Below are 25,946 nucleotides of genomic sequence, written 5' to 3'. Positions count from 1 at the left end.
CTCTTTCCACCTGCGCCGATAGCAGCCACAGAGATCCTTAAGGTGCTCTTTGAGATCCTGCCCACCTCCTCATTCCCTTCTCCCCACACTCCTTTTCTGTCCTCTGCTCTTCCTGGCTTTTTATCCCTCTGACCATAGGGTCTTTGCACATGTGATTAAAAAAAAAATTTAGAAACACTTTCTTTTAATTTTTGACTGTGCTGGATCTTCGTTGCTGCACGGCTACTCTGTACTTGCAGTGCATGGACTTCTCATGGCCGTGGTTTTTCTTGTTGCTGAGTACTGACTCGAGAGTGCTGGCTCGGTAATTGTGACACTCAGGCTTAGTTGCTCCATGGCAGGTTGGATCTTCCCGGATCAGGGATGGTTTAAACCTGTGTCTCCTGCACTGGTAGCCGAGTTCTTTACCACGGGGCTACCAGAAAGCCCCCATGTGTGACTTCTTTGACTGAAATGCTCCTCCCCAGTCTCTTTCCTGAGTCAGTTCCTCCTCACACTTCACATCTTACCTTAAGCGTCATTTCCTCAGGGAAGCGGTCCTGACCCCTGACTTTTGTAGGTCCTGCCAAAGGAATGCCCTGCTTTCCTTCACTCTCCTCCGTGTGTGACCAGATCTTCCTCAGTGTGATCTTGCGATTGATGTCTCTCTCCTCCACTGGGCTGTAAGGAGGCAGGGCTTTATGCACTAGCGGCCCCTCAGTTGGGCTTCCCTGGTGGTTCAGATGGTAAAGAATCTGCCTGCAGTGCAGGAGACCCAGGTTTGATCCCTGGGTCTGGAAGACCCCTTTGAGGGAATAGCAATTCATTTCAGTATTCTTGCCTGGAGAATTCACCTCAATAGTACCTGGCTCATATTCCGCACCCAAAAAAGATCTGTTGAGCAAATGAATGGGCTGCAAAAAAAAAAAAAAAAGGATAATAATGTTTATTTATGAAGCGTTTACTGTGTACCCGGCACTGAGCTAAATTCTTTAACCGCATCATGTTAATCTCCCCAACAACCCTCTGAAGGAGGTGGTGTGATTATTCTCACTTTACAGAAAAGGAAAATGAAGTCGAGGGATGTTAAGTGACTTGCTCAAGGTCACTCTGCTTGTTAGCGCAGGGGTGAGGGGCGGGATTCATATACAGGTCCTTCCCACCCCCAAAGCAGTGAAAAATGCGGAGGTGAGTCCCGGCTGCGGTCCGCGCGGACGCACCAGAGCCGGCGGAGCATCCCTAGGGAGGGAGTGGGCAGTTTCCCCCGGCTCCACTCCGAGCCGGTGGTGCAGCGCCCGCCCCCGGTCGCGGGCGCAGACTGGCGGCCGCCTCCGGGCCACGTGGTGCGCGCGGCGGGCGCGTCCGAGGAGCCCGCAGCGGCTCCGGGCTCAGAGCTCTCCCGGCTTGGAGAGCGGGCGGGAGCCGGGGGCCGGGCCGGTGCGGACGGCGAGGCGGCTGAGGAGGCGCGGAGGTAGCAGGGAGGCCGGAGCTTAGCGTCCGGCGGCGTCGGGGCCGCGGCCTCGTCCCCGTCCCGGCCGCAGCCTCTTCCCTTGGCGCGTTGCTGGCACCGGGTCTCTGCGCCCAGGGCGCACGGCGGGCAGGGACGCAGTCCGGCCTCTTGGCCGCCATGGAGCCGGCCCCCTCCCGCGACCCCGAGCTGCAGCCCCAGCTCCTCGCCAACGCGTCGGAAGCCTTCCCCAGCGCCTTCCCCAGCGCGGGTGCCAACGCGTCGGGGCCGCCAGGAGCACGGAGCGCCTCGTCCCTTGCCCTGGCTATCGCCATCACCGCGCTCTACTCGGCGGTGTGCGCCGTGGGGCTCCTGGGCAACGTGCTCGTCATGTTCGGGATCGTCCGGTGAGTCCGCTGCGGGTTGGACCGCGCGGCAAGGCCCCAAGGGTGAGGGTGGGGACCGCGGACCTGGGACCCTGACCTCGGACTCCGCACACCCGGGGCCTCTGGGCTTCCTGAAGGGGGCGCCCGGGGGCCCAGCAGAAAGAGCCCTTCCATGGCAAGGGGGACCCTGGCGTGTGTGTGTGTGTGTGTGTGTGTGTGTGCGCGCGCGCGCGCGCGTTTAACTAACATTGGATAATCTGTGGGCCTCCCCCTATTTCTGTGTCAGACTGTGTGGGACAGTTTGGTGACAGTTGTGTGTCTGTCACAGTTTGCGAGTGTGCGTGATTCTGTGTTTGTGACAGTACCGATGCGTGTTTGGACCTCCACAATCCTGGTAGTGGTGGGCAGAGATGCCCGAGGTGCGCTGGGCCTCGGGCGAGACAGCAGTGTGTGGGCTGAATATGCAGGTGAGGGCACAGGAGCGCTTGTGTATCTGCATCATGCTGACAGGCGCTTACCAAGTCACATTTGGGGACCATCTGTTGGGGTTCCAGTGTTGGTGTATGTGCTTGTCTCACACTGTCAGTTGGTGATTCTCTCTGTAAGAGCGAGTGACAACGTGACTGTTGTTTCTTGTCGGACCCTGAAGCCCCCATGGGAGGAGAGCATCCAGAGTGGCTCTGGACACTTGTGTGTGCATCTGCTGAGGGGTCACCATGGTTCCCGGGTACAGTGGGCCAGCCAGTCACTCTCTGCTTCCTTCCCCGGGGCCATCTGGTTCTGAGCTCTGGACGTGATTCAGAGAGGCCGCGGATCCTCCTCACAAATGTCCCCTCTCTCACCTCCTCTTCTCCAACAGTCTTTTTTTTTTTTTTTTTTTCCTGGCAAAAGCAAAAGTGATGTGGTTGGGCTGGACTGGAGTTTGTACTTTCATCTCAGGAAGTAAAGTTCTCTTCTGTTTCTCTGTTCAGTGCAGGGACCTTCGCAGAGAGTCTAAAGCATCATTGGCTTGCCCAGAAGCAGTCTTCCTGACCCAGCCCTACCAATGCAGACACGGGCAAAAGGGCTTGAAAGGAAACTCCCATCCTGGTTAACTGGAAATGGGTCATCTGTGCTGGCTGACCAAGGGACAACCCTAAACCTCTCTGGGGCCTGGTGCCACCAGACAGGGCAGAGAGCAGGGGACAGATTGTGGATTCAGAGGCTGGAGATGTGAACTGTGGTCTTGGCCCAATTGCTGATGCCTGTCACACTGGGGGCCCTTTCTTCTCGCCCACCATCTACCCCACCTGCCTCAGTTTCCTCGTCTAGGGGATAGAGACCCAGTCTCTGTAGCTGGGACCATGAGTTCCAGAATGGGAGGTCTCTGTTGGACAGAGCACAGTACACTGGAGTGTTGTGTGGTGTTGGGGTGTTGTGGGAGCTTTGGCTTGGATGATTTCGGGGGAAGCTTTGCTCCCCCAGGAGGAGTGGAGGGCACAAGAATTTCCTGTTCTTTCAGTGACTCATCACCAGCTCCAGTGGGAAAATTTTCCCAAGCACAGGCAGGAGCAATCTTTGCTTTGTCAGTGGTTCTCCCCACTTTACCTTGGGAAGTAGTCCATGAACTGGCTCTGCCACTGGGGTAAACCGCTTGGCCTCTTTGAGCCTCAGTTTCTTCATCTATAGAATGGGGAAGTAATAGAGTCTTCTTTGACAGTGTTTTTGTGAGGTGGCACTCAGAGAGCATTATAAATGCAGCTGGCATGGTGTCTGGACCCAGTAAGTGTGAGGAGGAGGAGTAAGATTTCTCAGAAGGAGAGTGAGGGGGTGCTTTTCCTAAGGTGGGCCTGGGAGTAGCTCTGATTCCAGGAGTCCCAGGTTCCTGCACTCGCGCTCTGGGGGGCTGGGGCGGAGGTCTCAGTGCTCTGATCTGGGGAAAGCCAAGTGTCAGTGTGCTCACTTCCACCTCCAGTCTCTTTCCTGGGGCCTCTGACTGGTCGGCTGATGAGTGAACCCCCCCGCCCTACTGAGCCAGGGGAGGGCCTCTCACTTCTGAGGGTCCACTGAGGGCAGGCTCTGGGCTGCATGTGCTAGGGTGCTGCCCATCAACCTTCCCCACATCACCCTGTGTCAAGTGCATCTTGCAAGCAGCATAGCGGGCCCCTTAGGTCCCTGTGTCGTGCCGACATTTCCTGGGGCAGCCATCTATGTGATCACTGGGCCTAACTGATTGAATCCTCTCCTGCAGCCTGGTAGGATAGGCATTAGCATCCCCATCATTGTCACTTCCAGTGTACAGTTGAAGAAGCCGCAATTCAGAGGGAGGCAAGGTGGCTTGTTCCCCTAGGTCCAGAACTTTTTCCAGAGCTGCCTGGAGTAGGGGACAAAGAATCGCATAGAAGGAGGGGGCGGAATCCTATCCCTCCTCTTGTCCTAGGGTTCTCAGAGAATGATGGAGACAAAAGCACGGTGACTACACATGTTATTCAGCACATGTGCTTTAGGCTGCCATCCTTGGGGAGGGGAATGACAGGCCCTGGCACTTAGTCCTCCCCCACTGAAAGGGAGGCTAGGGACAGGGCAACTGTCTGGGGCTCGACTTCTGCTGGCAAAGTCCCAAGAGCAGTGTGTGTACAGTGGGGAGCCAGGATGAAGAAAACCTCCAGTGTATCCATGGTTCTCTGAGCATGCAGAGCTCAGCCCCACCAGTAAGTGAGTCAGTTGATTGGCTGAATGAATGAGTGATTGAATGGATGAATTCTGCCTGTGAGTCCTGAGCTCAGCCTACTTGGAGAGCAGGGGAGGGTTTGCAAAAATGATCCAGAAGGCCGTTGGGACAAAGAAGGAGGGAGGTGAGCGGCAGAGCTAGGGCTCTGAAGCCAGACACTGCTGCTGCTAAGTCACTTCAGTCGTGTCCAACTCTGTGTGACCCCATAGACGTCAGCCCACCAGGCTCCCCTGTCCCTGGGATTCTCCAGGCAAGAACACTGCAGTGGGTTGCCATTTCCTTCTCCAATGCATGGAAGGAAAAGTGAAAGTGAAGTTGCTCAGTCGTGTCCGACTCTTCGCGACCCCATGGACTGCAGCCTACCAGGCTCCTCCGTCCATGGGATTTTCCAGGCAAGAGTACTGGAGTGGGGTGCCATTGCCTTCTCCAGAAGCCAGACACATCAATGTGCAAATCCAGAGTTCAAAGCCACTTACTTGCTGTGTATTTGGACTAGTGACTTCACCTTTCCGAAACTCATTTCTTCGCGTGTAAAGTGAATGTAACAGCAGCACATCTGGGGTGGTGGTGAGGATTAAAGGAGACATGTTGTGTCTGAGCCCTTTAAGCCCTTTGAGAACAGGGAGGGTTTCTATGTGAAGGAATGAAAAGAATTAACTCATTCAATAAAAATCCATGCTAGATGCTGAGATGTGATGGTGGGGAAGAAAATCCACCATCCCTGCCCTTGTGGAGCTTAGGTCTGGAAGAAATAGACATTCGTCCACTAGTCATCCAACAGGTAGAAGTTTGCAGCTGTGCTGAGGGCCATGGAAGAGTGAGCTGTGAGACCCAGGATCGGGGAGGGTCTCACCTGGTCTGGAAATTCCAGGAAGGCCTCTGAGGAGCTGAAGGGTATGGAGAGGGTAACTAAGTAAAAAGATGAGGAACAAGGCTGACATGCATGAGGGGCTGGAAAAAAAAAGATCACAGGAATCTCAGAATCCCAGAGCACAAAGCACTCCCTGTTCCCCCATCCCAACTTCCAAGGATATGCTTGGGAAGCCTGTTCACCCTCTGGATACACAAGAGGGGCCTCTGGATACACAAGAGGGGCCTCTGGGAATTGCACTCTTAGCCAACAGCCTGTGGTTTCTGAAATTTCCATGAAATGTGAGCAGGAGTTTGGGGATATGTGGTCCCCAGGCAGATGCTCCCTCCCTCCCCTTGCTGGGTGAGTTCAGCCAGTGTGGGGACTTGGGGAGTCTTTACAGCAGATGCCCGACAACCCCTCCTTCCGGGTGGAGTCATGCCCTGAGCAGGGCTGGCATCTCAGAGTTCCCATCCCAGCTCTCTAGGTGGAGTGGAGTGTGAAGGGCTTAAGGATCCCCACATCTCTGATGACTCCATCTTTAGAAGTCATCAGTGATGATGCCATCTTCCCTGTACGTGGCCCAGAACTTCCTGGTTTGCCTACCCCAAATTCAGGGAGGAGAATGGAGTCGATGCTTCTCCGGTGTGGCTGCTCATCCACCTGCCCTGTCTGCTGCCTCCTCCTCTCCCTGACCCTGGTTTGGGCGTGTTTATACCTTGCTGTGTCTCTCACCAACCCCCCACCAGGCCTCCCTGTCTCTTCATAACTCTGCCTCTTGAGCTCTTCCTAGGCTGGTGTCTCTTCTGACTCTTCTTGTATCAGATGCCAGCTCTGCCACCTGCCCAGATCTTTAGCAGGCTGGATGGCTGCTCTGCCCTGCGGTTTCGTCATTTATAAAATGTGGATTGTAGCACTTGCCTAAGAGGCACCTTTGTCCTAAAGATGACAAGGTGGTGTTGCTAGAGCATTGTGTTTTGCCTCCCATCCCAGGGAGCTGCAGCACAGAGCAAGCGGGGAGGGGGGGGTTGGGCCTGGCAGCCTGGTGTGGGGCAGGGTCACAACAGATGAGTGAGGCATTCTGGTTGTCCCCTCTGTCTACTGCCCAGGTGCCAGGGGTGGTTGGAACAAGTGCTCGGTGGGGGGAGCCCTGAGTTCCTGTCTTGCTCTTGGAGACCCAGCGTGAACCTCTTGCCCTCTGGTCTCCCTCCCCTCTCTTGCCTGGATTGAGGTCTTGCAGACCCTGGGGCCCTTGGACCAGGAGAGATCCCAGTGAGGTGAGACAGTGCAATGGAGAAGGTCACACCAGGAGGTCAGGTGGTGCTGGTCTACCATCCCTGCTCCACCATGTCCGGTGGCGTGGTTTTGGGAAACGGCTTAACTCTCCTGAGCCCCTTTTCTGCATTTGCAAAATTGTGGTGATCAGGATAGGCTCTTGGGAGGACTACGTGAGATCATGCATGTAAAGGTCATAGCACAGCACTGGGCACAGAGTAGGCCTTCAGCACATGCCAGATGCTGAGATTAACTGGCACCCCAGTGGCTGTTCCAGGCAGGCAGAGCTGGTGGCCATGAGATTGTCTATACTTTCCACCTTGGGTCCTTTCCTGCTTCCTGCATCATCTGCACATTTACTCATTCAACAAGCATTTGCTGATACTGATCCTGCCGGGCCTGTCCAGCTGCAGCCCCCACGGCCCAGATGCTCAGCTGAAGCCGCATCGTGGGCCCTGGCTTCTGACACAGCCATGCGCCCTGGACCCCCTAGTAAGTTACAGTTCCAGGGACAATTGCAAATTTTCAGAGCTGACAGAGTCTGGAGGCACCCAGCCAGGGCAGGTGGTGTCTGTGCTGAGTCGTGATGTGGGTGAGAGCAGTGGGTTGGCTCCACAGAGAGGTGAGGATGGAGCATTCCAGGCAGGGGGAACAGCACGAGCAAAGAAATCTTCAGGAGATGATCAGAAGGCAGCACTGCAGAGGGCGGGGAAGTTCACTGTGGCTGAACGAGGAGTGCTAGAGGGCAGGGCTGGCAGCCAGGCGCCAGAGCGGGAAAGGTCTTGCAAGCGGGTGTCCGCCTCAACAGGGTTGTCAGGCGCACCTGCTGAGAGCTGAGCTGCAGCCAGGCCCTGGGGCTAGTGATGAACCACCGACTACAATCTCTGCTTTCCAAAATTCCTGGGGGAGTGGGATGCACATATTAAAGGAACTCCATGAGCCAGCCCCCGGGAATTGGAGGGAGTCATTCTGGTGGGGGCTTCGCTGGTGGCTCAGATACTGGAGCTGTTAAGTTGCCCATTCATGTCTGACTGTTTGGACTGCAGCATGCCAGCTTCCCTGTCCTTCGCCATCTCCCGGAGTTTGCTCAGACTCATGTCCATTGAGTTGGTGATGCCATCCAACCATCTCATCCTCTGTCACCCCCTTCTCTTCCTGCCTTCAATTTTTCTCAGCATCAGAGTCTTTGCATCAGGTGGCCGTTGCATCAGGTGGCCAAGGAATTGGAGCTTCAGCTTTCACATCAGTCCTTCCAATGAATCTTCAGAGTTAATTTCCTTTAGGATTGACTGGTTTGATCTCCTTGCAGTCCAAAGGACTCTCAAGAGTATTCTCCAACACCACAGTTCGAAAGCATCAATTCTTCGGCACTCAGCTTTCTTTATGGTCCAACTCTCACATCCATACATGACTACTGGAAAGACCATAGCTTTGACTATACAGACCTTTGTTGTCAAAGTGATGCCTCTGCTTTTTTAATACACTGTCTAGGTTTTGTCTTAGCTTTCCTTCCAAGAAGCAAGCATCTTCTACTTTCAAGGCTGAAGTCACCGTCCACAATGATTTTGGACCCCCATTTTTCCCCCCATCTATTTGCCATGAAGTGATGGGACTGGAACCCATGATCTCAGTTTTTTGAATATTGAGTTTTAAGCCAGCCTTTTCATTCTCCTCTTTCACCTTTCTGGGGTCAATCCCTAGGTCAGAAAGATACCCTGGAGTAGGAAATTGCAGCGCATTCTGGTTTTCTTGCCTGGAGAATTCCATGGACAGAGAAGCCTGGTGGGCTGCAGTCCAGGGCGGGTCACAAAGACTCGTACAGGACTGAGCGACTAACACTGTTACTACTATTCTGGTGCGGAGAGGGGAGGGAGAACTTAAGAGAAGCCTGGATTCAGGCCCAGCATGGCTGTATGAGGGGCTGGAGGCTGTGCTGAGGCTCGAGTTGTGAGACTGGACAGGTTCTTGGGCCCACGGTAAGGCAGCCATGCTGGGAAATGAGGGAACTTGGAGTCACAGGACATGGGGAAGAGGACTTTGGAGCAGTCTGTGCAGAATGGAGTTCAAGAGGATGAATTTGGTGTAGCGGGGCTGGATCAGGGCAGTGGAGAGCTGGATGACCTTGGGCAGGCCCTGGAAATCCTAGCCTTGGTTGTCCCTTTCAAACTGCAGTGTTGTGGGACCCGAAGAAGGCCGGAGGCTGGGCCGGATGAGCCCTGGTGACGCTGAGCAGGGAGGGCAGCTGCAGTCCTGGCCAGTGTCCCTGTGCCTCCTGGCCCTGCCCCGGGGCCCAGCTTCCTAGCCTGTTGGGTTTACTTTCTGGGGAGTGTGTATGACTCATAGGCACACCAGGGAGAAGCCGGAGGAGTCAACTTCCGCATTCCTGCCACAGGCCAGAGGCTCCTCTGAGCCACAGTGGGCCTGCAAGGGAGTGAGAGATGGGGACCAGAAGGCTCAGATGGAGCAGGTGGCTCTCACAGCCAGAAAGGGGCAAACCCAGGTCTTCCTGGCTCCCAAACCCCTCCAGACCCACTCTACCACTGCTGTCCGTGAGACACATGGGCAGTGGAAGCGAAGGCTGGGCCTGCCTAGTTAGAGGAGGGAGGACCAGGGCTGGGGCGGAAGGCAGATTGCTGTCTGCAAACCTCTTAGGCCTCTGCATGAGGTAACAGCACTTGAGAGCCTGGATGTCAGAGCCAGACTGATCTGGGAATCGCATTTACTAAGAGAGGGAGCTTGGGAGATACATGCATGACCTTTCTTGGCCTCAGTTTTCTCATCTGTAAAATGGGAGTAGAAATAGACCCCTGTGAGATCCCAACCCTCACAGGGTGGTTATGAGAAGCTCGTGAGGCTGGATGTGAAGGAATTCAGTACAGAGCCGGAACTTGGTAAGTATGCTGTACATATTTTCCGTGATTTTATCTATTTAGAAGAAGAGTGAGACTTGCATCTCATTCATTTGATTGACATTTCTCGAGCCCCAGAGGAACTAGAATTTTGGGGTGGATACTACAGGGAAACTATCAGCTCAATACTAAACATTTTCTTTTACAATAAACACAGTAACACATGTTGCTATAAGTAACACTAGTTATTTCAGAAAACACTGAGGCAGTTAAGCAGAGACAAATGTTACCAATGATCCTACCATAAAGAGAAATGCTTTGTCATTTTGATGTATTTGCTTCCCATCTCTTTCTGTGTCTCTCACTGTGTGTGTGTGTTTTAATGACATTGGAGTCATACTGTGTTGAAATAATGGGCACATCATATATAATATTTTGCTAGCAGCCTTCTCACATCGTTCAGTTCAGTCGTTCAGTCATGTCTGACTCTTTGCCACCCCTATGGACTGTAGCATGCCAGGCTTCCCTGTCCATCACCAACTCTTGGAGCTTACTCAAACTCATGTCCATCGTGTCAGTGATGCCATCCAACCATCTTATCTTCTGTTGTCCCCTTCTCCTCCTGCCTTCAATCTTTCCCAGCATCAGGGTCTTTTCCAATGAGTCAGTTCTTTGTATCAGGTGGCCAAGGTATTGGAGTTTCAGCATCAGTCCTTCCAATGAATATTCAGGACTGATTTCCTTTAGGATGGACTGGTTGGATCTCCTTGCAGTCCAAGGGACTCTCAAGAGTCTTCTCCAACACCACAGTTCAAAGCATCAATTCTTCAGTGCTCAGCTTTCTTTATAGTCCAACTCTCACATCCGTACATGACTACTGGAAAAACCATAGCTTTGACTACAGAGACCTTTGTCGGCAAAATAATATGTCTGCTTTTTAATATGCTGTCCAGGTTGGTCATAGCTTTTCTTCCAAGGAGCAAGCATTTTTTAATTTCATGGTTGTAGTCACCATCTGCAGTGATTTTGGAGCCCCCCAAAAAACAAAGTCTCACTGTTTCCATTGTTTCTCTATCTATTTGCCATGAAGTGATGGGACTGGATGCCATGATCTTAGTTTTCTGAATGTTGAGTTTTAAGCCAACTTTTTCACTCTCCTCTTTCACTTTCATCAAGAGGCTCTTTAATTCTTCTTCACTTCCTACCTTAAGGGTAGTATCATCTGCATATCTGAAGTTATTGATATTTCTCCCAGCAATCTTGATTCCAGCTTGTGCTTCATCCAGCCCAGTGTTTCGCTTGATGTTCTCTGCATTTAAGTTAAATAAACAGGGTGACAATATACAGCCTTGACATACTCCTTTCCTGATTTGGAACCAGTCTGTTGTTCCATGTCCAGTTCTAACTGTTGCTTCTTGACCTGCATACAGATTTCTCAGGAGGCAGGTCAGATGGTCTGGTGTTCCCATCTCTTGAAGAATTTTCCACAGTTTGTTGTGATCCACACAGTCAAAGGCTTTGGTTATAGTCAATAAAGTAGAAATAGATGTTTTTCTGGAACCTTCTTGCTTTTTCTGTGATTCAGTGGATGTTGGCAATTTGATCTCTGGTTCCTCTGCCTTTCCTAAAACCAGCTTGAACATCTGCAAGTTCATGGTTCACATACTGTTGAAGCCTGGCTTGGAGAATTTTGAGCATTACTTTGCTAGCATGTGAGATGAGTGCAATTGTGCGGTAGTTTGAACGTTCTTTGGCATTGCCTTTCTTTGGGATTGGAATGAAAACTGACCTTTTCCAGTCCTGTGGCCACTGCTGAGTTTTCCAAATTTGCTTCTTTGAAGACATGATTTTATTTGGTTGTGCTGGGTCTTAGTTGAAGTACGTGATGTCTTCCATTTTCACTGGGGCATGTGGAATCTTCAGTTGCAGCACTCAAATTCCTAGTTGCAGTGTGTGGGATCTAGTTCCTTGACCAGGGAGGGAACCCGGGCCCCCTGCAGTGGGATGGCGGACCCTCAGCTCCTTGACCGCCAGGGAAGTCCCTGCAGACATGATTTTTGATAGCTGTGTTGTATGAATGTCTTTTATATGGGGGTACTTATGCTGTTTCCCATATTATGCCAATCTAAATAATGTGTCTGTGAATGTTCTTAAATCCATATGTTTGTGCACATCTCATATTATTTCCTTAAGGAATTTTCTGATAGAGCTCTTCAGGGAGGTATGGGCCACTGTGTAATACAGGGAGTTTCCTGTCCATGAAGCTGTGCAAGAGGGTTCTGGCAAACCACTATGTGGAGGCTTGGCACTGGAGATTCAGGTAGAGAAAAGACAGACAGACATAATTTCAGGCTCCCCTTCCCGCAGCTGGGACTGGAGGAAGAATGCTTCTCAGATTTCCCTTCTCCCCTTCCTGGAGGATGATGCCTGAACTTTAGAGGAAGAGGGCTGTGCAAGGGCAAGACATGATTTCATTAACGTCAGAGTCCTGGGACCTCTAAATCTAATTGGCTACCCGGAACATCATAACATGCACAGGAAGAGGGATAATCGAGGGGTAGAGCAGAAGCCAGGCTTAAATTAGCAATTTACCATCATGCAAGCTGCAGCGGCCCCATTACCAGCTGAGGGGCACAGAGTAGGACGGGGTGTCTGGGTTGTGTTCTATTGATTCAGAGCTCCCAGTGCAGCTGCAGAAATCAGCAGCTTTGTCTCTGGCCGGGGTGGGTGTGTACAGCAAGAATTTTTTCTTCTGTAACTTCCCAAGTCTTTCTTGATAAGTGGAAGGAACTCAAACTTCAGAGTCCTTTGAAGTCAAAAAGTCCCATTCAGGGCACTTCCCTGGTGGTCAGTGGCTAAGACTCCATGCTCCCAATGCAGCTGGCCCAGGTAAGCCCCATTCAACAAACATGACACAGGGAGAGGTGGAAATGGCCTCGCTGCCCTCCCCTGCAGAAGTAACCTTTTCACCAGGGCATAGAATTTTGAATCACAGATGATGATTCTCTTTACTGAATATTTATTTTGTGCCAGGCACTCTGCTTAGATATGTGTATATATTATCCTGTTTAATCCTCACCCTATTAGTGAGTACTGTTTACCCTATTTTCTAGATGGGGAAACTCAAGGCTCAGAGAATGTTTGATATAATAACATCCTCAAAGTCCTGGAGTCGGATTGAAGTCAGGTCATTCTGATTGCAGAGCCCACACTCTTTTTTTAAATTGAAGATTCATTGGTTTACAATGTTGTGTTAATTTCTGCTATTCAGTAAAGAGATTCAGTTATATATATGTAACTGAATATATACATATGTTCTTATTTATATTCTTTTCCACTGTGGTTTATCTTAGGATATTGAATGTAGCGCCCTGTACCATGCAGTACAGTAGGACCTTGTTGTTTATCCATCCTATTTATAATGTTAATAATTTGCATATGCTAATCTTGAGTTCCCACTCCATCCTTCCCCCACGGCAGTCACAAGTCTGTTTTGTCTGTGAGTCTGTTTCTGTTTGGTAGATATGTTCATTTGTTTCATATTTTAGATTCCACAGAGAAGTGGTATCCTATGGTATTTGTCTTTCCCTTTCTGATTTGTTGCACTTAGTATCACAGTCTCTAGGTCCATTTGAGTTGCTTCAAGTGGCATTATTTCATTCCTTTTTTATGGCTGAGTAACATTCCATTGTATATATGTACCACATCTTCTTTATCCATTCATCTGTCGATGGATATTTGGAGTTTCCACATCTTGGCTGTTGTGAATAGTAGAGCTACGTGCTTAGCCTTTGCCCTGTCCTCTGCCATCTTGTATGTCAAGTTCAGCCCCTCTGATTTACCAGTGAGTAAACTGAAGCCTGGAGAGGTTCTCTGTCTTTTGAATCAGTGGCCAGTGCAGGACTGGAACTTTGCTTTCCCTCACTTACATCTCTTTCCATGCTTGGGATTATCTGAGCCAAAGGGTGTCTGGAAACAGGAGTAGCTGGGAACGTTAAAAGTGAGTTCCTATACAGGGCAGCCCAGCCTGGGGGCCACTGACAACACAAAACGGGCCCAAAGAACCCAGTTCCCCCAGGGGCAAGGCCAGCAGCTGGTGAAGCAGCCTGTCCTTCAGAGACGGGATGCAAATCCAGGTCTGCTTCTTGTTGGCCTTCCACCCTTGGGCTCACCTCACTGAGCCTGTTTTCTCCTCTGAGAAATGGGGATGATAGAAAAACACCTGCGTGGCAGGTAAACATATATTCGGCAGCTCGTCCTAAGTACCAGGTAGGGTTCTAGGTGCTAGGTGTGCAACAATGATAAGACGCAGTCCCTGTCCTCATGGAGCTGACATTCTAGTGGCGAAAAGTTAGATGCTAAAGAAATAGATGTAAGGCCAATGGCATAGGCAATGAAATCAACTCAAGCAGGCTCAAGGAGAGAGAGTGGCGGGGCTGCTGGTAAAGATGGGGAGGAGGGTGGGGGACAGGGGAGGAGACCATCGAGTAGAGGCCAGTTGCTGGGAGGAGGTGTTTTAGCAGAGACAACATTGAGAGCGAGCGTTAGGGGAAATGATGCAGGGCCTAGCGCAGGGCCTGGCCTATATCAGGAAGTTATTGGTGAGAACGATGCCTTTTGGCTGGTTGCCTGGGACTTGGGAGCAGGGGTAGGGATTAAGCCAAAGGAAAGAAGCTGCTTCTCCCAGCCAGGCCAGATGCCCCTGCAGGACAGATGGAGGTAATCTGTTTCCCTTGGTTACAAAAACTCATCCTCAAAAAAAAAAAAAAACAAAAAACAAACTCATCCTCCTGAAGTGCCGGGAAATGCCCCACATTTAGTGATTTTCCATTCCTCTCGGTGAGGAGGGCAGGAGCTCACATGTGGTCACAGGGCTGCCCTGTTGGGAGGGGCAGGTGGCCCCAAGACATTTCTTCCGTGGGCTCAGGCCTGGTCATTCTGGATAAGCGAGAGGTCTACAGCAAAGCATGGCATATCGACTTGTTGGACTTAACATCAAAGATACCACTGCTGACCTTTCTCGAGGGCTGACACACTGGGCAGCTCTGTACCGAGTGCCTCACATACATGGTCTCTTTGAATTCTCCCAGCGCTTTGACATACACGGTCCCTTGTTTCTTTCCATTTGACAGATGAGGCCACTGAGCCTCAGAGGTGGTAATTTGCTTGCTGAGGGCATCAGTGGGTAAATGGCAAAGTCAGCCTTTGAACCAAGGCCTGAGATTCCTGAAGCTCGGTCATGCAGTGCCCATGAAGGAATGTCCGTGAAGGAGGTCGAATTCAGGATACTCTCTGGTCCCAATTGTGGAAAAATGACTCTTTTGTACAGCAAGGGATTACAAGAGGCTGTGGAACGGGGTAAGTTGATTTATAGTTACGAAAATACTGAATTGTTGGGGACTTTTCTGGTGGTCCAGTGGCTAAGACGCTGCTCTCCCAGTGCAGGGGGCCTGGGTGTGATCCCTGGTCAGGGAACTAGATCCCACAGGCCGCAACTAAGAGTTCTGCAACAAAGATCCCACAACTAAGACCCGGCACAGCCAAATAGAGAAATAAATGAAAATAAATATTAAGACAATAAGAATAAAATAAAAGACTGAACTGTTAATAAATAAAACAAAAGTAAGACTGCTGTGTGTCAGGCAGAAGGAGGTATATATAATAAGGAATGCTCAGCATGGCCAAGGGCCTGGAGTGGGGAAGCCTGAGCTTTTCAGATCATGTGACTTTAGACCCTGGTTCTGTTCCCTCTGTGCTTCTTGACAAGCGCCTCTCTGTGCTACAGGTTCCTTCTGTGAATGAAATGTATTGATACCCACTTCCCAGGGTTGGTGTGAGTCAGAGGAGACTGAGTGTGAAGTGCTCTGCACGAGGCCTGCCTTGCCCATCGCCCTCCAGGAGTGGCCCTGGGCGTGAGGTCGGTGGAGGGACAGATCAGGCAAGCTGTGTAGCGTTCATATAAGATCACTAAGGATGATAAAGTTGTGGGCATTTTTTACACTGAATTATGGGATGGGAACATTCACTTGGCAATGGCAACGACTCAAAATAATTAAGAATCCAACCAGTTAAAACTGTGGCAAAAACGAGCCTGTGCTTTGGCCGTATTACAAGGTGCCATGCTGGAAACCTTCCATGCAAAATCCCACTTAATCTTCATAGCACTTTAATGAGAGAGGAACCACTGAATATGCCTTTACAGATGATGAAGCTGAGGCTCAGAGATGTAAGACTTTTGCCCGAGGACACCAAGGTTAGTAAGTGTTCCCCTGGCCAGGCCTGCCCTCTCTCCACTGACCACTGCCCTCATCACACTCGACCCCCTAAACAGCCTAGCACTCTGGTGGTTGTCATTGTCCTTTTCGGGGTGAGGAGATGGTGGCTTCTTGGCACCACCTTAGCCTAGAGCATGATTTTCAGGTCTGTGTCAGTCAGAACCCTACCAGAAAAAAAAAAGACCAGTGAGATATAGTTCAAGGAATTGGCTTATGCAACTGTGGGGTGTGGCTAGGGAAGTCTGAAATTTGTTGGGCAGGTTGGCAGGCTGGCAACTCTCAGGCAAGAGCTGATGCTGTGATCCACAGGCAGAATTTCTTCTTCCTCTGGGAAGCCTTAGTTTTGCTCTTCAGGCAAAACTCATTATCATGGATAACCTCTTAAAGTCAACTGATTGTAGATGTTAATCATATCTACAAAATCCCTTCACAGCAACAACTGGATTAGGGTTTGATTAAATTTGTTGTTTAGTCGCTAAGTAGCGTCTGACTCTTTGCGACCCCATGGACTGCAGCACACCAGGCTTCCCTGTGCTTCACTATTTCCCAGAATATGCTTAAACTCATGTCCACTGAGTCGGTGATGCCATCCAACCATCTCATCCTCTGTCACCCCCTACTCCTCCTGCCCTCAATCTTTCCCAGCATCAGGGTCTTTTCCAATGAGTTGGCTCTTTGCATCAGGTGGTCAAAGAATTGGAGCTTCAACTTCAGCATCAGTCCTTCCAATGAATCTAAAGGGTTGATTTCCTTTAGTGTTGACTAGTTTGATTTTCTTGCTGTCCAAGGGACTCTCAAGAGTCTTCTCCAACACCACAGTTTGAAAGCATCAATTCTTCACTGCTCAGCCTTCTTTATGGTCCAACTCTCACATCCACACATGATTACTGGAAAAACCATAGCTTTGGCTCTATGGACCTTTGTCAGCAAAATGATGTCTCTGCCTAGATATGCTGTCTAGGTTTGTCATAGCTTTTCTTCCAAGTTGCAAACATCTTTTAATTTCATGGCTACAGTCAACAGTCTGCAGTGATTTTGGAGCCCAAGAAAATAAAATCTGTCACTGTTTCAATTTCTCCCCCATCTATTTGCCATGAAGTGATGGGGCCAGAAGCCATGATCTTAGTTTTTTGAATGTTGAGTTTTAAGCCAGCTTTTTCACTCTCCTCTTTCATCTTCATCAAAAGGCTCTTCAGTTCCTCTTTGGTTTCTGCCATTAGGGTAGTATCATCTGCATATCTGAGGTTGTTGATACTTCTCCTGGCAATCTTGATTCCAGCTTGTGATTCATCCAACCCAGCATTTTGCATGATGTGCATATAAGTTAAATAAGCAGGGTGATAATATATAGCCTTGTTGTGCTCCTTTTCCAATTTTGAACTAGTCTGTTTTTCCATGTGCAGTTCTAATCATTGCTTCTTGACCTGCCTACAGATTTCTCAGGAGGCAGGTAAAGTGGTCTGGTATTCCTCTCTCTTTAAGAATTTTCCAGTTTGTTGTGATCCACACAGTCAAAGTGTTTAGTGTAGTCAGTGAAGCACAAGTAGTGAGTTTTTCTGGAACTCACTTGCTTTTTCTGTAGTCCAACGGATGTTGGCAATTTGATCTCTGGTTCCTCCGCAATATTGAGTAAGTAACTGGGCACTGTAGCCTAGCCACATAGACACATAAAATTAATGACCATCACGGGGTCAAACAGACCTGGGATTGAGTCCTGGACGTATAACCTACTGGCTCTATGATCTTGGGCAAGTTTCTCTGCCTCTTTGAGCCTCAGAGTCCCCTGGTCTGCTAAATGCAGTGACAGTGTTCACCAGAGTAATTTGTCATGAGGATTAAGTGCAGTGATGGAAATCAAGTACCTTCATCCAGTGCCTGTCATATAGGAAGAGGGGAGACACACACAAACATCAGTGGTCTTGAATTGGGCATTTTCTGGCTGTAGTGTAATCGCACGTTCCGGTGCTTGTCTTCCCTTTTACACTGGTGGCTCTTGGAGGGCAGGGACTGCATCCCATCATCTTCTATCCTGTTTTCTAGCTCAATCCCTGGCTCTGAGGAGGCTTCACTGAGTGTTTCTTAAATATCTAATTGGGACTTTGTTAATGAGATTCCCTCTGAGGGGCTGGGATGTATAAGAAAACTCTCCCAATGACAAGACAAGAGGGAAAGAAGATGTGCAGGAACCTCAGACTTCTGTTTGCTCTACAGTAACACCCCTTCCTTTTCAGCTTCGTAGGGCTTCCCTTGTGGCTCAGCTGGTAAAGAATCTGCCTGCAATGCAGGAGACCTAGGTTTGATCCCTGGGTTGGGAAGATCCCCTGGAGAAGGGAACGGCTACCCGCTCCTGTATTCTGACCTGGAGAATTCCATGGACTTTATAGTCCTTGGGGTTGAAAAGAATCAGACACGACTGAGCGACTTTCACTTTCACTTTTCACTTTCTGCTTAGTAAGTCTCTCCTCCAGGGAGCCTTCTCTGATGCCTCCTCCGTGTTCCCACAGTGTCCAGCACATGCCGCATCAGAGACCCATACAGTTTTCAAACCCCTGATCACTCATTCCTGTCTCCCCAGATGAGGGGGTGCAGTGAGCATCCTTTGGAGCCCCAGTCTAGGGTCTGATACTCAGGTAAGCATATCAGTAGGTGTTTGCAGGACGGACATGTTCTATTTCCAGAGACCCATGGGCTGATACGTCACATCTAAGGAAATCTGCCTCTGGGGCAGTGTCCAGCTGCCTCATCCGCTGGTCCAGTCATCCTTACGCCAGAAGCAGAGCCAGAGTGGAGACGAGTTTCTCTTCCCTGCCTCCCATGGGTGTGTTGTGGTTCTTGAACTGAACCAAACAAGGTGCCTGCCCTGTTTATTGCTGAGTGCTCTCTGGAGGCCACCCCACCCCCCTCACTCATGTGCAGCTCAGGAGCCTTGTATTTCTATGTTCCAGCCTTCAATCTTCTCTTTCGACACGCTTGCTGGGCCTCGTTGTCATTAACCACTTTGCTTCCTCAGGCTTTGCCAAAACTGAGATAACTAACTAGTTTCTGGCTACTCGCCACTCAGATGGTGGGCAGGTCATAGCTTGCTGCCCTCCCTGCCCACCCCAACTTGTTTTGCCAGTGGGAAGAGCAAGCACCCCTTGTTTACAAATACAGGGAGCCTCAGCTGGACCGCTGGGTGGCCGTTGCTTTATTTAAGCTGTTCATCCCCCAGAGTGGGCACAGCCTTTGGGATCACCACTGTAGCTATGCCTTGGTTTCTTCATTTGTAAAACAAAGGGATTGAACTTGACCAACTGAGAGAAGATGGGGTAGAGGTCAGGACTCTGGGTTCTGGAATTAACCCAAGACTTACCCAGGTCCTGCCACTCCTAGTTCCAGGATTTTGGGTGAGTCACTTCAGCCCTCTGAGCCTCAACCTTTCTCACCTGTAAATGGGGAGAATAATGGTCACCTCCTGTGGTGGTTATGCCCCTTCAGTGGGATGGTGAACACACATATGGCCCTTAGCAAGGCAACTGGCACATAGTAAATGCCCAGTAAATACTCTTATCAGCTGTCTTTCTTTCCAGTGCTAGCATTCTGTATTTCTGATGAAAAAAGTCTTTTTGCTGGTCTTGCAGGGGAGTGGAGCAGTTTTAACAGACATTGCTTCTGTGTTTTAGGCCACTGCTGGCAAGACGGTTATCCTTATGTATTCATTCCCTAGGGCTGCCATAACGAATCACCATAAACAGGGTGGTTTATTTTTGTTTTCTAAAAAATATTTATTTTTATTTGGCTGTGCTGGTTGCAGCAGGCAGGATCTTAGACATTCCATGTGGCATTCGGGATCTTTAGTTTTGGCCTGTGGACTCTCGTTCCCTGACTAGGGATCAAATCCAGTCCCCCTGTCTGGGGAGCGTGGAGTCTTAGCCACTGGACCACCAGGCAGTCCATCAACTGGGTGGTTTAAAACAATAGAAATACTTTCTTTATAGTTCAGGAGGCTCGAAGTCTGAAATCAACAGGACTCTGCTCCCTCTGAAGGCTCTGGGGAAGAGTTCTTGGTCCCTGAGCTTCTGGTAGTGGCCGGCACTCACTGTTATCCTCTGGGCTTGTAGCTGTGTCCCTCCAGTTCTTGGCTGCGTTTTCACATGACCGTGTCGCTCTGTGTATCTCTGTTCTCTTCTTACAAGGACACCAGTCATTGGATTTAGGGCCCACCTTAATCTATTCAATAGGACAACCATTTCTTTTTTTAAAAAAATAACTTTATTGTATTCATTGCAGTGGCTTCTCTTGTGTAGCATGGCTCTAGGGCACAGGCTCAGTAGTTGCAGGGCATGGGCTCAACAGTTGTGGTGAATGGACATAATTGCTCCATGGCAAGTGAGATCTTCCTGGACCAGGGATTGAACCCGTGTCCCCTGCATTGGAAAGTGGATTTTTAACCACTGAACCACCAGGGAACTCCTTAGGTGTGAATTTTGAGGGCAACTATTCAACCCAGTATGCTCTCCAAGGCTCACTTTCCTCCTTTGTTATGAGGATGATAATAGCAATTTCATAGGGTTGTTGGAGTGATTGAATGAGATAGTCTTTATAAATGTCATGGTAGGATGCAGTATAATACACCAGACTCGTGTTAAGTACTGAGTCTGTGTAGCTGTTGTGTTGGAGATGGTGGCAGAGATGCTGACAGTGATGGGGACAGTTGCATCCATGGACCCACCCTCCCTGGTTAACCACTGGACGCAGGGACGGACAGTGCAGGCAGCAATCTTGTCAGGAACTCTGAAGCCGTGGACAGGAACCCGTTTCCCTTTGGCCTCTTACCTTGAACCCTCATCTGAGATTTAGCTCCTGGGAGGGCAGCTTCAAGAAGTAGAAAGAACTTGGGCTCCTAGAAGTCGGGGGAACTGCTATTCTGTGTGACCTTGCACAATTGTCTTTCCCTCTCCAGGCCTCAGTTTTCCCATCTGCAAAGTGGGTGGGGAAGTTTGAACTCAGTGTTCCAGATCAGAGCCTCTTCTAGGGAGGAAGTTCCAGAACAGGGCTCTGTGTTTCATCTCGATGGTGGTAGGTTACCAAAGGGCCAGAAAAGGAGTCAGGAGCCTGGGACCCCAGGGATCATTCTGGGCCCATCTTCCTCATCTGGACAAGAAGAGAAGCCATATGATACGAATGTGCCAGGAGTGTGCTAGGGAGATCATAGGCATGAACTCATCCCACACTCACCACACCCTCGAGAGGAAGGATGGTTATACCCAGTTCACAGAGGAGCAAACTGAGGCTCAGAGAAGTTAGAACTCACCCCGTGTCTTACGGTTAGAAGCATCTGTTGTTGTTCAGTCGCTCAGTCGTGTCCGACTCTGCAACCCCATGGATTACAGCACGCCAGGCTTCCCTGTCCTTCGTCATCTCCCGGAGTTTGCTCAAACTCATGTCCATTGAGTTGGTGATGCCATCCAATCATCTCATTCTCTGTCATCCCCGTCTCCTCCTGCCTTCAATCTTCCGCAGAATCAGGGTCTTTTCTAAATCTGACTTTCTGATGTGAAGTCAGCTCTTCGCATCAGATGGACAAAGTATTGGAGCTTCACCTTCAGCATCAGTCCTTCCAGTGAATCTTCAGGGTTGATTTCCTTTAGGATTGACTGGTTAGAAGCAGAGCTGGGGCTTAAATCTAGGTGTGTCTGGTGCCAAAGTCCATGCTTCTCCTTGGCTGCACTTTTACTGTATCATTTCCCAGAGCTGCTGTAATGCATTGCTGCAAACCCAACAGCTTAAGACAACAGAAATGTAGTCTTTTATATTCTTGGAGGCCAGAAGTCCAGAAAGTGTCTCCAGGACTGCATTCCCTCTGAAGGCTTTTGGGGAAAAATCTTCCTTTCCTCTTCGGCTTCTGGTGACTCCAACAGTCCGTGGCTTGTGGCCACATCAGTGTAATCTCTGCTCCCATCTTCACATGGCCTTCATTCTTCCTGTGTGTTGTGTGTCTCTTACAAGGACACTTGTCATTAGAGCTAGGGGCCCACCCCAATAATCCAGGATGGTCTCAAGATCCTTAACTTAGGGACTTCCATGGTGGTCCAGTGGTTAAGATGCACTCCCAATGCAGGGGGTTCTATCCCTAGTCAGGGAACTAAGATCCTACTTGCACAACCAAAAAGAAAAAAAAAAAAGTATAAAAAAAAAAAAATGTAATTACATGTGTAAAGACCCCTTTTCTAAATCAGGCCACTTTCACCAGTTCTGGGTGTTGGGATGTGGACTTGTCTTTTTAGGGGCTGCCGTTTAACCCACTACAGTTGTTACTGAAACTTTGGTAGTGACACTACCTGCTGGAGGTGCAAGGAGCTCAGGGAGAAGTAGAAGAGGAACAAGGTTGTGAGCTGGAACAAAGTTGCCCGTCTGGGGTGCGTGATGTGATGGGAGCATGGCTTAAGCTGATGTCCCACCAGCAGTGATGTCAGTGAAGTAAGAAATACACAAAAACGCATCTGGGGGAAAATAAAAAGTAAAAAAATAAATAAAAGGAGAGACCCCACCACGTCTATGTATGGTGGATGCAGCCAGCCAAGGGGCAGAAACCTGAAAACGTATCCACAGAGGCCACCCTTCCTGGTGTGGCCCGTGTCCACGTTAATGGCTTTGGGGTTATAGATCCCACTGAAAGTAGATTCAGCCTCCCTTACCTGCCTGGAGAGATGGGAGAAGGCCTGAGCGTCTGTGATGTGGCTTACCTGCATCGTCTTGGCCCTCCCTTAACCCAGAGGTTGGTACCGTCTTTACTCGCATCATTCCATTTTTAAAAAGATTTTCTTTGTTTCTTTTTGGCTGCGCTGGGTCTTCGTTGATGATGGGCCTTTCTGCAGTTGCAGTGAGCAGGGGCTGCTCTTCCTTGAGGTGCACGGGCTTCTCATTGTGGTGGCTTCTCTTGCTGCAGAGCGTGGGCCCTAGGCACGGGCTTAGCAGTTGTGGCACAAAGGCTTAGTTGCCTGGAGGCACGTGAAACCCTCCTGGACCAGGTATCGAACCCATGTCTCCTGCATTGGCAGGTGGATTCTTAACCACTGGATCACCAAGTTGGATAATCATATTCTTGAATGCCTGAGGCCCAACTGAGATGGGGGCTCCAAGGAATGGCTACTCGGTGTGAGAAGGCAGCTTACCAACCAGCCATACTGAGCACTTACTCTTCTTCATATTAACTCAGGTCTCACCAAGCTGGGTGAAGGGAGTACCATTAACATCTTTATTTTCCAACACGTGGACAAGAGAAGGGTTAGGTTTAGAACCTGTGATTTGTGAGTGTAACCAGGAAAAATGGTGCCAGGTGACAAGGAGGGAGTTTTCAGCTCAGATAAAACCAAGAACTTGTTTTCCTGTGAGTTGTCCCCAATGGGAAGGACTGTGCTGCAGGTGGCGAGTTCCCCATCTCTGGATGTACATAAGCAGAAACTGCGTAGTCATTTGTCTGGAGTGCCACAGAGGGAATGCCCTCACTGGGAAGTTTCCTTCTAGCTCTGAGATCCTAGGAATTTCCCAAGGAGACCATCAGATATCTTTGTGCACAAAGACATTTATCACAATACTGTTTATAATACCAAAAGAGCAGAAGCAACCTATGTGTCTTTTAATTGGAGATTTATTAAGTAACTATCTTTGGGAGCATTAGTGTCTGTAAGTGAGACTAGCTCCAGCTTGTAGTCTGTTCTTGTATAGTCCTTGAGCTAAAAATGTTTTTTTTTACACTTTTCAGTTCAGTTCAGTCGCTCAGTCGTGTCCGACTCTTTGCGACCCAACAGGAATTCCCTGGTAGTCTAGTTGTTAGGACTCCACACTTTTACTCTTAAGGGCTGGAGTTCAATCCTTGTTCAGGAAACTAAGACCTCCACAAGCCCTGAGGCCAAAAAAAAAAAAAAAAAAAACACCCGAAACACACAAACAAACACGTTAAACAAAAAGCAGAAGAATATGCATCAGAGACCTTAAGGGGCCTGCTAAGTCACTTCAGTCGTGTCCGACTCTGTGCAGCCCGATAGATGGCAGCCCACCAGGCTCCCCCGTCCCTGGGATTCTCCAGGCAAGAACACTGGAGTGGGTTGCCATTTCCTTCTCCAATGCATGAAAGTGAAAAGTGAAAGGGAAGTCCCTCAGTCGTGTCCCACTCTTTGCGACCCCATGGACTGCAGCCCACCAGGCTCCTCCGTCCATGGGATTTTCCGGGCAAGAGTACTGGAGTGGGTGGCCATTGCCTTCTCCATTAAGGGGCCTATCGAGCCTAAAATAATTACTTTTTGGCTCTTTACAGAGAAAGTCTGTTGACCTCTGGATTAGAATAACAATCAGTCCCCCCAAATTATATTAATTTGTGTCTGTGGATATGGAAAGATGATTACAGCATATTTTTGAGAAGAAAGAAACAGGTTATATAATAGTATTAGAGCCAGATCCCATTTATTTAAAACAGGGCCTGTATATTTGCCTGTTATCTGTCAATGATAGTCTGTCCTACTGATGGTTTTTAAATTTTCTTTATGAAATGATTCTGTATTATTTGGACCTTCTATAGTGAGCAGCTGTTATTTCTGAGATCTGACAAAGCACTGGGGAAGAAAATTAACTCTGAATACTCCCAACAGTCCATGCTGTTTGTGACCCAGTGAGTTTTGATCTAGGCTGAAGCATTTTGTTTGATTTGGTTCCTAAGGTGCCGTAAGGTCGATCAGCCTGATTGGTGCCCTTACTTTGTTGCTGTTATTGTTTTTAGGTCTCTTGCCCCGTGAGCTCTTATGTATGAGAGGTAAAAGAAAATAGCCCTCAGCTCAGATAAAAACAAATTTGCTCCTTTCGGTAAATGATCTGACAAGATTTCCTTTTGCCAAGGCATAGCTGAGTCACTGCAGATTCAGGGCAGGTAGGGTCAGGCCCGGATGTCCTTCAGGGACCCTGGGTTGGCCTGGGTGGAGGAGAGAAGGGATGAAGGGAGCACCGTGGTCTATCTCAGAGCTCTTGGGTCTGTGGTTGGTTACTTCCAAGGATCAGGGTGCTGACCCTCCGTCCTCCGGGAATCCCCCAGTAAATGCTATGTTTATGACACGGTTCCTGCCTGAAGGCTGCCCTGTCTAGTGTGGCGGACAGATGCAGTGACATTCATTCATTCAACAGATGTGCTTTGAGCACTTGCTTGGAGCTGGGAAGTCCCAGGCTTAGTGGTGACCGAGACAATGCCATGCCTTTGGGACTTAATGTTTTCCTTGTCAAAGAGAGTATGTTAAGGGTGCGCACTCTGGGTTTGCAGGGGAGAAGCTGAAATGGAAGTCCAGAGGAAGGCACCAGGGACTTGGAGATGCCCACAGGGGTGGAATCTCTGTTCAGCCTCTTTCTGCCTCTGCATCCTTGGGCAAGTTCCTTTATTGCTCCCCATAAATCAGGAATGATAAATCCTATCCACCCCATAGGGTACTGGGAAAATTAAATGATGTAAAATGCTTTCCCAGTGCCTGGCACAGAGTCAGTGTCCAACAAATGCTTATTATCTATTAAAGAATAAAACGAAGCACAGGTGTAAGAAGTACCTAAAATCATGCCTGAGAAAAACCTGGGATGCAGCTGTAATGCCACAAATTCTGGCTGCCACCCTTGTGACCAGAAGTGGACATATTGTTCTGAACTGACCTCTCTTCCTTGCCCCACCGGGCCCCATCATGACATCTGTGCCATTGTTCTGAGGTGTATAAGTCTCTCTCCCCTACCCTACCTGGACTGTGAACAGGTGGTCTCCAAACTCCAGATCATAGCAGAGTTGAGGAATGTGTGAGGGCAGGTGAAGGCTCTGGAACCAGCCCACCTCTGGACCAGTTCCCTCCCTTTGGTCCCTGCCTCCAGACTTGGCCCCTCTGCCATGGCTGATGTGTGATAAGCTAGGTCTTAACACTCAGGGTTGCAGAGAGGTTGAAATGAAATCATGCATTCAGTGCATTTGGCATACTGCCTGGTACATACGAGCTTCCTTGATAGCTCAGTTGATTCCTGGGTCGGGAAGATCCCCTGGAGAAGGGATAGGCTATCCACTCCAGGATTCTTGGGCTTCCCTGGTGGCTCAGCTGGTAAAGAATCCACCTGCAATGCGGGAGAACTGAGTTTGATCCCTGGGTTGGGAAGATCCCCTGAAGAAGGGAAAGGCTACC

The 25,946-nt window shown here is 49.5% G+C and overlaps 1 protein-coding gene across 1 annotated transcript in view; it reads left to right on the top strand.

The window, feature by feature from the left end:
* Positions 1-1,340: 1,340 nt before the first annotated feature.
* Positions 1,341-25,946, top strand: part of OPRD1 (opioid receptor delta 1) — a 40,154-nt gene continuing 15,548 nt past the window's right edge. The window contains exon 1 of the mRNA XM_019979809.2: positions 1,341-1,833. Coding sequence (XP_019835368.2) covers positions 1,607-1,833 — 227 coding nt within the window. The 5' untranslated portion in view covers positions 1,341-1,606. The remainder of the gene's footprint in view (positions 1,834-25,946) is intronic.

Source organism: Bos indicus, chromosome 2, assembly GCF_029378745.1.
Source record: "Bos indicus isolate NIAB-ARS_2022 breed Sahiwal x Tharparkar chromosome 2, NIAB-ARS_B.indTharparkar_mat_pri_1.0, whole genome shotgun sequence".
In the NCBI taxonomy this organism is placed as follows: Eukaryota; Metazoa; Chordata; class Mammalia; order Artiodactyla; family Bovidae; genus Bos; species Bos indicus.
The sequence above is the reverse complement of the archived record's forward strand: the minus strand, read 5'-3'. Positions and strand labels throughout refer to the sequence as shown.